This window comes from Oryx dammah, unplaced genomic scaffold (assembly GCF_014754425.2).
Source record: "Oryx dammah isolate SB20612 unplaced genomic scaffold, SCBI_Odam_1.1 HiC_scaffold_23, whole genome shotgun sequence".
Lineage (NCBI taxonomy): Eukaryota > Metazoa > Chordata > Mammalia > Artiodactyla > Bovidae > Oryx > Oryx dammah.
In genome coordinates this window covers 64,312,478-64,326,263 of record NW_024070207.1, presented here as the reverse complement: position 1 = coordinate 64,326,263, position 13,786 = coordinate 64,312,478, and the positions used below count along the sequence as shown (strand labels likewise).

At 35.3% G+C, this 13,786-nt stretch overlaps 1 protein-coding gene across 1 annotated transcript in view; it reads left to right on the top strand.

Annotated features, from left to right (window-relative positions):
- The window catches only part of LOC120881616 (sodium/hydrogen exchanger 2-like), a 95,385-nt gene that overhangs the window by 47,664 nt on the left and 33,935 nt on the right, over positions 1 to 13,786 (top strand). Inside the window, exons 6-8 of the mRNA XM_040265314.1 lie at positions 1,333 to 1,422; positions 7,386 to 7,456; positions 10,243 to 10,407. Coding sequence (XP_040121248.1) covers positions 1,333 to 1,422; positions 7,386 to 7,456; positions 10,243 to 10,407 — 326 coding nt within the window. The remainder of the gene's footprint in view (positions 1 to 1,332; positions 1,423 to 7,385; positions 7,457 to 10,242; positions 10,408 to 13,786) is intronic.

The following is a 13,786-nucleotide window of genomic DNA, read 5'->3' as shown; positions in this document are numbered from 1 at the left end:
AAGCTATCCTCTGTAATCTATTCCTCTTTTGTCTTGTGTTTTCAATCATTTATTTTCTCTCATGTATATTTACACTCTTCTCAGCTAGATTCTTCCCATCAACTTTAAACAGGCTCAAGCAACTCATACTTAAAACACACTACAACTACACTAAAGTAATGTTCTCTCTCGACCACATAAAACTTTGTTGCTCCCATCTCTTTTATAAAGGTTACTAATGGTTATTTGCCATTCTCATTTCACTTGGGCTTTCCCAGGGATTACACAAGTCAAACTCCCACATTCTTGAAATAGTCTTTTTGTGTTTTGTGACAACTGACTTCCTGATTCTCCTCTTACTTCTCTGGTTTCTCTTTCTCTGTCTCTTTTACAAGCTTATTCTCATTGTGTGTTTATTCACTCAGTTATGTCTGACTCTTTGTGACTCCATGGACTGTAGCCCACCAGGTTCCTTTGTTCGTGGGGATTCTCCAGGCAAGAATTCTGGAGTGGGTTGTCATTCTCTTATCCAGGGATCATGAATAATAAAGACAAAGTTATATACCAGAGGTATTTGGCAATAATTGAAATGAAAATCATTTGCAGCATTTTGGCTCTGTGATTTAAGCACTTTCTGATTTTGAAATATAGTGGTAGTTTTTTTCAGGTTTTTAAAAAATGGCCCACATTTTTGTCAACAATATATATTCCTGATTGATCCTTATAAGGGAAAATCACAGCATTTCCCTCTAGTGTTAGACCAATGATCCTTCTGAATTTTAAGAAAATGTTTTAAATTTTTGTCATGGCCAGTTTAAGACAACTGTGCATGTGTGCCCACACATAGACACACACAGAGACACACCAGGGAAATATTCAAGCACTGATTTCTTTCTTTTTTTAAAATTTAAATTTATTTATTTTAATTGGAGTCTAATTACTTTACACTATTGTATAATAGTGACATCAACATGAATCCACCACGGGCGTACATGTGTTCCCCATCCTGAACCCCCCTCCCACCTCCCTCCCAGTATCATCTCTCCGGGTCATCCCAGTGCACCAGCCCCAAGGATCCTATATTGAACCTGGACTGGCGATTCATTTCTTATATGATATTATACATGTTTCCATGTCATTCCCAAAGCATCCCACCCTCTCCCTCTCTCACAGAGTCCAAAAGACTGTTCCATACATCTGTGTCTCTTTTGCTGTCTCACATACAGGGTTATGATTACCATCTTTCTAAATTCCGTATATATGCATTAGTCTACTGTATTGGTGTTTTTCTTTCTAGCTTCAAGCGCTAATTTCATATGAAAGAAATTCAGCTTTTTGTTTTTCATTTTGTAGGGAATGACTATTCGTCCTCTTGTTGACTTATTAGATGTGACAAAAAGAGGAGAGACCTCTCCAACTGTGAGTGAACAAATTCTCATTCGGGTAAGATATCTATATATCATGTATGTCATCCTGTTGACTGGAACTAACCCTTGTATATTAGGTTCTTACATGTTAGATATTTTTATACTTGAATTTCTCTAATAAAAGGAGATGTGATTTTCTGAATAGGTATTTGTTATATTGGGCTTCCTAGGTGGATCAGTGAGTAAAGAATCTGCCTGCAATGCAGGAGATGCAGAAGATGTGTGTTCAGTTCCTGGGTTGGGAGATTCCCCTGGAGGAGGGCATGACAACCCACTACAGTATTCTTGCCTGGAGAATTCCATGGACTGAGAAACTTGGTGGGCTGCAGTTCATAGGGTTTCAAGGAGTCGGACACGACTGCTGCAACTGAGCACACATGCATGCACACATTTGTTATATTGTAACAATCTGTAATTTGAAAACCAGTCAATCAGTTCTTTTGGTAAGTGATAAGAACAATGAAAGTCTGAATGTTAGCATTTGCTCTTGAGAGAGTAACAGGAAAGAAAGCTATAGATCCCCAAGTGGCAGGAGGAAATAAACTACAAGTGCAAGTGAAAGTCACTCAGTCATGTCCAACTCTTTGCGACCCCATAGATTATACAGTTCATGGAATTCTCCAGGCCTGAATACTGGAGTGGGAAGCCTATTCCCTTCTCCAGGAGATCTTCCCAAACCAGAGATCACACCAAGGTCTCCCACATTGTAGGGGGATTCTTTACCAGCTGAGCCACCAGGGAAGCCCAAATGGCAGACATTTCTTCCTTCTCTATACAAAATTAAAAGAGGCTTCTTTTACTTCTGTGTTGAAGACATTTGGTTCTGCCTTGAGCTAACCAATGTATTTTTCTTATGGAAATGTTTTTCTTAAACTATGTTAATGAAACTATGCATTCGCTTTGGAATCTGCCTTTCTTCGAAATGGTTCTGCCTAAGACCTTTCCTTTTCTCAAACATAGGGATGATAATGGCTCAACAAACCGGTATTCATATCAATTGTTTTATGGTCAAGGGATGACATGGTACCTCCTATCTCAAAAATGCATATTGTGGGAGGGGGGCCTGGTGAAACTCCCTCAGACTTGAGGCGTCTCTCTTATCTGGTTAATAGCTTTCTATGACCTAAATCAAATCCCTTATGATTATACAATGGAAGTGAGAAATAGATTTAAGGGACTAGATCTGATAGATAGAGTGCCTGATGAACTATGGGCAGAGGTTCGTGACATTGTATAGGAGACAAGGATCAAGACCATCCCCATGGAAAGGAAATGCAAAAAAGTAAAATGGCTGTCTGGGGAGGCCTTACAAATAGCTGTGAAAAGAAGAGAAGTGAAAAGCAAAGGAGAAAAGGAAAGATACAAGCATATGAATGTAGAGTTCCAAAGAACAGCAAGGAGAGATAAGAAAGCCTTTCTCAGTGATCAATGCAAAGAAATGGAGGAAAACAACAGAATAGGACAGGCTACAGATCTCTTTAAGAAAATTAGAGATACCAAGGGAACATTTCATGCAAAGATGGGCTGAATAAACGACAGAAATGATCTGGACCTAACAGAAGCAGAAGATATAAGAAGAGATGGCAGGAATACACAGAACTGTACAAAAAAAATCTTCATGATCCAGATAACCACAATGGTGTAATCACTCACACTTGCCTAGAGCCAGACATCCTGGAATGTGAAGTCAAGTGGGCCTTAGAAATCATCACTATGAAAAAAACTAGTGGAGGTGATGGAAATCCAGTTGAGCTATTTCACATCCTGAAAGAAGATGCTGTGAAATATGCCAGCAAATTTGGAAAACTCAGCAGTGGCCACAGACTGGAAAAGGTCAGTTTTCATTCCAATCCCAAAGAAAGACAGTGCCAAAGAATGCTCAAACTACTGCACAATTGTACTTATCTCACATGCTAGTAAAGTAATGCTCACAATTGTCCAAGCCAGACTTCAGCAGTGTTGAACCATGAACTTCCAAATGTTCAAGCTGGTTTTAGAAAAGGCAGAGGAACCAGAGATCAAATTGCCAACATCCGCTGGATCATCAAAAAAACAAGAAAGTTCCAGAAAAACATCTATTTCTGCTTTATTGACTATGCCAAAGCCCTTGACTGTGTGGATCACAAGAAACTGTGGAAAATTCTGAAAGAGATGGGAATACCAGACCACCTGACCTGCCTCTTGAGAAACCTCTATGCAGGTCAGGAAGCAAGAGTTAGAACTGGACATGGAACAACAGACTGGTTCACAATAGGAAAAGGAGTACGTTAAAACTGTATATTTTCACCCTGCTTATTTAACTGATATGCAGAGTACATCATAAGAAACGCTGGGCTGGAAGATAAACAAGCTGGGATCAAGATTTCTAGGAGAAACATCAATAACCTCAGATATGCAGATAACACCACCCTTATGACATAAAGTGAAGGGGAGCTAAAAAGCCTCTTGATGAAAGTGAAAGAGGAGAGTGAAAAAGTTGGCTTAAAGCTCAACATTCAGAAAATGAAGATCATGGCATCGGGTCCCATCACTTCATGGGAAATAGATGGGGAAACAGTGGAAACAGTGTTAGACTTTATTTTGGGGGGCTTCAAAATCACTGCAGATGGTGATTGTAGCCATGAAATTAAAAGACACTTACTCCTTGGAAGGAAAGTTATGACCAACGTAGATAGCATATTCAAAAGCAGAGACATTACTTGACAACAAAGGTCCATCTAGTCAAGGCTGTGGTTTTTATCAGTAGTCATATATGAATGTGAGAGTTGGACTTTGAAGAAGGCTGAGCACTGAAGAATTGATGGTTTTGAACTGTGGTGTTGGAGAAGAGTCTTGAGAGTCCCTTGGACTGCAAGGAGATCCAACCAGTCCATTCTAAAGGAGATCAGTCCTGGGTGTTCTTTGGAAGGACTGATGCTAAAGCTGAAACTCTAATACTTTGGCCACCTTATGTGAAGAGTTGATTTATTGGAAAAGACTCTGATGCTGGGAGGGATTGGGGGCAGGAGGAGAAGGGGACGACAGAGGATGAGATGGCTGGATGGCATCATGGACTTGATGGACGTGAGTCTGAGTGAACTCCGGAAGTTGGTGATGGACAGGGAGGCCTGGTGTGCTGAAATTGATGGGGTGGCAAAGAGTCGGACACAACTGAGCGACTGAACTGAACTGAACAGCCATAAAACACCTTGCTAAAAACTAGCAATGGGGCATTCTTTCTGTTCCTTTCTGATCTAAATGTCAGAAGCTTTCCGTATCTCTGTTATGCTTTAATAAAAAAAAAAAAAAATAGCTCCAAGTAGTCAAGCCTCATCTTTGACCCCCAATAGAAATCCTCTCCTCTGGAGGTCACAATTCCTGATGTAACACAAAGCTTGCAGCAGCAACCTTTCACTCTGTTACTATGCAGCTTCCCACATTCTCTTAGGAAAGTATTTTAACTTTTTTGTGCACTTGGTTTCCTAATCAGTAAATTTGAATGGCTGTTTACATTATCTCTGAAGGCCTATCCAGGTTGAATAACCTATGAATTATGCATGTTTTTAACTGTAAATTATAAGTGTTTGGGGTTTGTTTAACATATTAATTCTAATTCTAGACTAAATTATCCAGGAGCTGAGTTGATTTTTTGTTTGATATTATAAAGCAATTGTTTACAAACTGACCTGTGTAATCCTTATGTATTTGGGAAATTTTTCTTGGGATATTTTAGCCTTTGGTGGAGTTTTTTGTATACCACCAAAGATTGAGAAAGTTAAAAATTTCCATATTCAAATTGCAAAATATATTCTTTGACATAGAGTTTCAAAATTACCCAGAGTTTAGATATAAATGCCTAATTTCTACATTAGAAGTAAGGAGAAGATCAGAGAAATGTAAAGATGTGAACTCTATTACTTGGTTTTATCTTCTTATAGAAATAATTTTTTTTTTTTTGCTTATCTTGGGTGGGCTTTTATAGAATGTAGCAATAGGAATATTGAAATATAGAGAATGTTAAGAATTCTATCAAGATATTCTTATTTTTATTAATATGGAAAAATTTGGGGAATTTTTGTCAAAGGGAAGGGCTAGTTTGTCTACCTTACCTTTAACTTCAATATGGCACAGACTGTAATTTTCTGGGATACATTTTCTGCACATATAATGACTTTTTATATGTAAAATACTTGTTTTATTAATAATTATGTGCCTAAGAGGGCTTCCCAGTGGCCCTAGTGGTAAAGAACCCACCTGCCAATGCAGGAGACATAAGAGACATGGATTCAATCCCTGGGGTGGAAAGATCCCCTGGAGAAGGGAATGACAAGCCACTGCAATATTCTTGCCTAGAGAATCCAATGGACAGAGGAGCCTGATGGACTATGGTCCATAGGGCTGCAAAGAATTGGACATGACTGAAGCCACTTAGCACACATGCATGTGCCTAAGAACATACACAGATAAGCATGATTAGCTCAACTGATTATATTCTTCTTTCAAATTTTAATAGCTAATTGCCCAAGTTGTAAAATAAGCATTTATTGATAATTTTATTATAATTGAAAGATGTTTTAGGTTATTTTTAGGGAAAATCATATTTTTCCTGTGTTATTCCTAACATATGGATGAGTTTTAATGTCTGTGTAATATATGTTATATTGATAAACATAATATAGCCAATTTATAGGACCAAGTCAAATTTTATTTTCTTTTTCAACTTTTTTATTTTAAAGATGTCTAGTGTACAGATTTCAAACACCAGTTCAATGAATATGTATATACCCTTTACCTTGACTCTCTGTTGCATTTGCCACATTTGTTTTACCACTCTCTATCTACATTGGTACCTATTATTACTGTCATTTGCTGAATGATTTGAAATTAGATTGCAGACGTCCTGATTATTCACTTCTAAATGTTTTAGCATGTATTAATATTTTTAAGTAAAAGGACATTCTAGTACATAATCACAATTGTTTATCAAATTCAGAAAGTTTAACAATAGTGTTATCTAATTTAATTCCATATTCACAATTTTTCCAAATTTTCCAATACTTTATAGGATTTTTCTCCTCATCTAGGATCATGCATTGCATTTATTTGTCATATTCTTTCAGTTACCTTTAATCTAACACTGTTTTTCAACTTTTTGTTACTTTTTGTGACACTGGCATTTTTGAAAAGTTCATGAAGATATTTTGTATCAATAGAATATCACTCAAGTTGGGTTTATTATTTCTTCATAAATATATTCAGTTTATTTTTGTGATGTTATGCCAAATTAAATTTTAAATCTTAGCCCTTAAATTCTTTTTTTAACTGTTTTCTTTCCCCACCCTTGATCTGCATCTAGCCAGCCTTCTTTTTTTATAAATCTCTTATAAAGTTCTTTATTTTCTCCTATACATGTTACTCATGATGTTCCCATTACAAAGAATGATTTATTTTTTCCATATGTAACCTCATTTCTTCTAGGGCAAGCTTACACTGCACATTTTCATATAAGCCTTCTCTAAATTCATATTTTTCTATTTATTTCCTAAATATTCATTTTCTTGCTGCATTTATACATATACACATGCCAAGTTTAAACTGAATTATCATGTATATGCTTTTATCTTGCTTCTCCAGTTTGGTTCTATATCCTTCAGAAGCAAGAATTTTGCCTTTTACATCTTTTATTTCTTTCACTTTACCAGACCTAGACTTTGGTAGTTGAATGAATTTATCATATGATACTGATTAATATGTGCATTTTCAATTTTAAATGGAGTGTCTCTAATGCTTATGCTAGAATTATTACAAACATTCTTATTTATAAATACAGATGTTCTTTTTTATGCTTACCCTGAAAAGAGTTTAAGATTAAAAAAACAAGCAGCTCAGATGAAATCAACAATTTTGAAGATGATTTTGAGAGATCCTTTTATTTAGCATTAACTAACTAAGTTCCTCATGTATACTATATATTTAGACATATATTTTGTTTTATTTCAGTTCTTTGATCATTTGCTGGCTGGCATAGAAGATATATCAGGACACTGGGGACAATATTACTGGAAAGACAAGTGAGGATTTGCCAAAAGTATGCTTGTGTACATGCACAGAAAAATGGAAATGAGCCTGTATATCTTTCTGTATGTTTCTGTTGGGAATAGTTGAGATTTACTCATTCACATGTTTAAAAAATGATGACAGTTAAAGAAACAAAGATCTTTCTTTTTCTTATCATGAAGGATATGAACAACCCTAAGTCCAGACCTTAAAACTAAATAGTGTGCCATAAAATTCTTAGACTGTCCTGGAGTGGGAGGCATTATGCACAGTTCCAGAGAAAGTGATTTCACATCAAATCATGTTACTATCCTAAATAAAGTCTCTAATATCTTGTCACTTAAAACTTATCCAGATTTTTTACCTCAGTTTATAATTCTAACTACTGTTAGCTTCCTTCCACATCTTGTTCTATTCTCTCTGCCACATACCATACTGTAGTCATGTCTTTACTAACACATTAAGTTCAGCATATTGTTACCTTAGAGCCTTTGTGTAATGTTCCTGTTGCCTGAAATTTTCTTCTACTTGATCTTTGCATTCCTAGTAACTTCATGTCATTTAAGCCTTGGCTAAAATTTCATTTCCTCAAAGAGTTATTCCCTTAATATTAATTCTCTATTATATCATAATTTTCTGATATTTTAATGTTTTTTCTTTATTAAATGATATTTTATTTTAATCTTAAAAATACAATTCATATAAAATAAATCATTCTTATAAGTTTCTCTCAAACTAATATATAAGTGGCAAAAGGATAGAGACCTTGTTTGCATTGTTAAGTTCTGTAACTGTAGCACTTAGAAAAGTTCCTTCTACATAATAGGTGTGCATGTGTGTATGCTAAGTTGCTTCAGTCCTGTCCAACTCTTTGCGACCATATGGACTGTAGCCTGCCAGGCTCCTCTATCCATGGGATTCTTCAGGAAAGAATACTGGAGTGGGCTGCTGTGCTCTCCTCCAGGGTATCTTCCTGACCCACGGGGTTGAACCCATGTCTCTTATGTCTCCTGCATTGGCAGGCAGGTTCTTTACTTCTAGCGCCACCTGGAAAACCCTACATAATAGGTACCAGATAAATATTTTAAAATAAAGAAGTGAATGAGTGAATTATAAAAGGGATACTTTTAATGCTGATATTAAATCTAATCTGAGATTTTTAATCCAAATATTTAATCTATTCTAAATTAAGACCTATTCGTAAGTACCCTGGTAGCAACACATATTAAAATTTGCTGCTTCAGCTTAGATTCCTTGCAGGAGCTGTGTAAAAAAAACAAATACAGTTTTAGCATCAAACACTTGGCACAAGCAGTAGGGTCGATAGTTTGCCGATATCCATTTATGGCACATTACAGGAGAGATGGCTTCTATGGTGAAATTAAGATCAGAGAACCAAGAGAAATTTTACTAGTGTTCATCCTCAAAGAAAGTTAATTTTAAACTCTGAAAAGGAAAGATTCATTTACCCTTCTTATAAATGCAAAGGATCTAACAAAAATCATTTTTCCATGTTTGATTTGGATGCATGTTTTTGATCATAGAGAAAGGATGTAAACCATGATAAACCATGACTGGGACTTGTTTGTGTGTGTTAGTCCCTCAGTCATGTCTGACTCCTTGCGACCCCATGGACTGTAGCCCACCAGGTTCCTCTGTTCATGGGAATTCTCCAGGCAAGAATACTGAAGTGGATTGCCATTCCCCTTTCCAGGGGATCTTCCTGACCCAGGGATCAAATCTGGATCTCCTGCACTGGAGGTAGATTCTTTACCATATGAGCCACCAGGGAAGCCCCTACTCTTACTGTTTTGCCCTTTCTAATAATTCAAACAGCCTAGAACTTTTTTTTTTTTTAAATAAACAGTTTGAGCTAATTACCTGGTTCTCTGTTTAAGTATGTTCCATGTGGTTTTATGCAGTGACTTTTGTTGACAGCAGAGCTACACACACACTTTGAAGACTTTATACTTAGGGTCATCTCCTTTCCTTCTTCCTTTGCTTTCACCTGTTGTACACAAATATGCTTCTCCTCTAAAGTAGAATCTCTACCATGCCCCATAATTGCTATTTAACATTCTAAAGTTTTGGGTTTTTTTTTTTTTCTTTTTTTTTCTGATATTGCCATCTACTGTCTTCCTGAGCAAATTTCATGTTGACGGCTTGAGCCTAGAGTCAAGGTGGCTTTAAACTCCTGGAGCATCAGAAAGTGACTTTAAAGTATGTAAACATTAAAAACAAGTAGACTTCAGGAAAGTATTCAAGATTGCAGTGATTTTTTTTTAATATGAACTTATTGCCTAAAAATCTATATTTAGCTGGTATTTTCACTGAAGTGTTGTGAAACCATAGTTTAACATGGTTTATTTTTCATTTTGTGAGTTTAAATTCAGGTTCCTTAAGCAAATATTTAACTCTGGTGTTCCATTCCTTTCCCCATTCATTGAAATAAACTATATTTCAGTGGCCTTCTATGAAATATAGACCCTATGTGGCCAATACTTCTGTCTTTGGTGTAAATATTTTTTCTTCATAAGTCTATATTTCCCTTGGCTCTATTGACGTTAGTGGGATAAATCTAAAGCTTCAATTTCCTAATAAAGACATTTGAAATTATAATTTCTTATGTTTTTTTTCTTCTCTTTACACCATAGAATGATTTTTTCATTTAAACAAGTTACATGTAAAATAGGCAGTGGGTGAACCAGTTCTGGGACCTTCAAACTATAGTATAAAAATTCCTGAAAAAAAAAAAGGCACTAATTTCCTGGAATTTTTATTTTATTTACTTCTTGAACAGATTGGAGTATTTGAACAGCAAGTATCTGCAGAAGATTTTGCTCAGAGAATATGATCAGTCCAGATCAAGCATTGTGCTTCTTTATGAAAAGCTTGAAAGAAAACATGCCATAGAGCTAGCAGAAGCAGGCCAGTTAATACACACACCATCTAGTACATCTTTGCTGTAAGTGTGTGCATGTGTGCAGTGCATGCATGTGTTTATGCATGTGTGCAGTGCATGCATGCATTTATGCGTGTGTGTCTGTGTTTTCATTGGTTTGGTGAAATATCACACAAAAATTACAGAATTATTTAAAGTTCTATCCCTTTAAAGTACAATAGTCTTTCCTTGCATCATGTCCTGGGAAATATGAAGCAGAACTCAGATAAAACTAAGGATGTTTGAGTAGCACAGGCTGCATTGTTTAGCAAACAATGGTGAACAAAGCTTAATGGAATAAATTGTCTATGAAATTTCAGCTTCTAAGAGTTTAGAAATGTTCTCTATCTTTAAGAAATACATGTTTGCATTTTTATTTCATTTAAAGACTCATGTTGGGTAAAATAATTTACCATTATCTTTAATTGATTAAGGACTGAACTGAGTGTTAAAAGTTATTTAATTTTTCTTTTTCATTTTACTGAAGAGAATAAATAGAGAAAAATATAATTTGGAGATTTCTTTGCTGTAGGTCTTTAGGCAATTGTTAGGAGAGAATAGATAAGATCTTGAAAAGGGAAAATAAAGCAAAGGGAAAGAAATAAGGAAAGAAAATTATGTTACTATAAATAATTATTAACTGTATTTGGTTTTTGAGTAGGAATTGATGTTTTCCTGCATCATGAAATTTTGAGGAGGGAGGAGATTCTTTTATTAATTTTTTATATATTTTTAATATCCTTCAAGAATAGTTTGTTTTAACAGGTATGAGGCAACTGTAGTTACATATTTAGTCTAGGACAAAAGGATTAATTACCTTACCCTATTGCCCATCATGCATAATCAGCAAATGCAGATTTGACAGGAATGTATTTCACCAGTGGATAGCTCATTTCTCTATTTTACATTCAGAAGTTGAGGCCTAAATATTTAGCCATTGTTTTATTGGGTAGAACACTATTATAGCCCTTAGATATACATGGTATGTAATGACATGGAACTATATCCAAGACATAATATTGATTAGAATTAGAATACTGAGAAGTAAAAGTGTAGCATGATCACTTTTGTAGAAAATATAATTTTTATACCTATATCTGTATGTGTGCATAAATAGTTAAAAAATGTGTACACCAAGAGTTAATTGTAGTTTTCTCTAAGTAATGAAATTGCTTAATTTTTGTGTTATTCTTTGTATTGCTGTATATTTTTGGTTATGCATACATTAATTTTAGGAATAAAACCTTAAATCCATTGAGGAAAGGAAATAGTCAAAATCAAAAGCAAAACAGAACTTAAGGAAAAAAAAAAAAAGATCCTAAACTCCACAGTGTAAAATGGGAGTCCTCTTGGTTCCAAACAGTTGACCAAAGTTAAGTGATGTTTTTCTCAGCAATAAGTTAGCAAATAAACACTGGAATAAGATATCAAAATATAGTACAAAATAATTTTTGTTTTCAGAGATTATTAATTAGAATATAACAAATTTTTTCATTGTTGAGTTTATGATTTGACTTTTTAAAGTGAACTGCACCAGAAGACCTACTGAAGTATTTTCTGCTATAAAGTATTACTGATATTGTCTCAGCTGAATCTTCTATATTAAGTGGAGGTGGCTGGCTACGGGGAGGGAAATGTAGATGGATAACAACTGTTATGCCATAGACTCTTGAATAGATCAGGCTTTAAACATATTTAGGAATATTAACATTTTTCTTTTAAGCCAGGTACAAATAACCAAAACACAATTAAGAGCTAAACATAAATTTGATGTATTTGAATAGTATACATAGCAATTCTGATTAATTCAGGACTTTAAGTGTGAATTCTATTTTATGCAAATCACACAAATAGGCTCACATCATTGTCTGAAATTACCTCAGAAATGCTGACATTTCCCTTTGAAATAGTAATATAAATCTGGCATTAATATTAGGATAATAAGTATGAAAACTATTTGGCAATTTATAAGTCTTTACTAAAGATAATATATTTCAGAATTTGAATGGAGACTAAAGCTTCAATTGCATAATTGTTATAAAAATATTATAAGTTTGTTTATGTAGGAAAAGTCAATTCAATTATTGTTGGATGGTAGCATATTTTAAAATTTCAAGCCACTTCATACCCATTAGAATGGCTATTAAAAAAAAAAACAGAAAATATCAAGTATTGGATAGAAAACAACATGTGTTGGCCAGATTGTGCTGAGCTTGGCACCTTGTTGGGGATATAAATGGATGAGGCCTCTGTGGAAGATGATACCGTGATTCTCTCAAGAAATTTAAACATAGAATTACCATATGACCTAGCAATGCCACTTCTGGGTATTTACCCAAAAGAAGTGAAAGCAGAGACTTGAACAGATATTTGTATGCCTTTGTTTGTAACAGCATTACTTACAATAGGCAGAATGTGGAAGTGACCTAAGTGGCCGTTGATGAATGAATACACAAATTGTGGTAAATATATTATATATATGTATATACACATCTTTTAGTATTTGACTTACCTCAACTATAATTCCATCACCTTCACTAGGTTTGTTCATAGTGATGTGTCCTAAGGGCCATTTGACTTTGCACTCCAGGATGTCTGGCTCTAGGTGAGTGATCACACCGTCATGGTTATCTGTGTCATTAAAATCTTTTTTGTATAGTTCTCTGTATTCTCGCCATCTCTTCTTAATATCTTCTGCTTCTGTTAGGTCCATACCATTTCTGTCCTTTATCAAGCCCATCTTTGCATGAAATATTCCCTTGGTATCTCTAATTTTCTTAACAAGAGCTCTGTTTTACCCATTCTATTGTTTTCCTCTATTGCTTTACATTGATCACTTAAGGAAGGCTTTCTTATCTCTCCTTGCTATTCTTTGGAACTCTGCATTCAGATGGGTATATCTTTCCTTTTCTCCCATGCCTTTAGCTTCTCTTCTTTTCTCAGCTATTTGTAGGGCCTCCTCAGACACCCATTTTGCCTTTTTGTATTTCTTTTTCTTGGGGAAGATTTTGATCACTGCTTCCTGTACAATGTCATTAACCTCTGTCCATAGTTCTTCAGGCACTCTGTCTATCAGATTTAATCCCTTGAATCTATTTGTCACTTCGACTATATAATCAAAAGGGATTTAATTTAGGTCCTACCTGAATGATCTACTGGTTTTCCCTACTTCCTTCAATTTCAGTGTGAATTTGGCAATAAGAAGTTCATGATCTGAGCCACAGTCAGCTCCCAGTCTTGGTTTGCTGACATGAAGAGCTTCTCCAATTTCGGCTCAGTTCAGTTGAGTTCAGTCACTCAGTCGTGTCCAACTCGGTGACACCATGGACTGCAACACAACAGGCTTCCCTGTCCATCACCAATTCCCAGAGCTTACTCAAGTTCATGTGTATCGGGTCAGTGA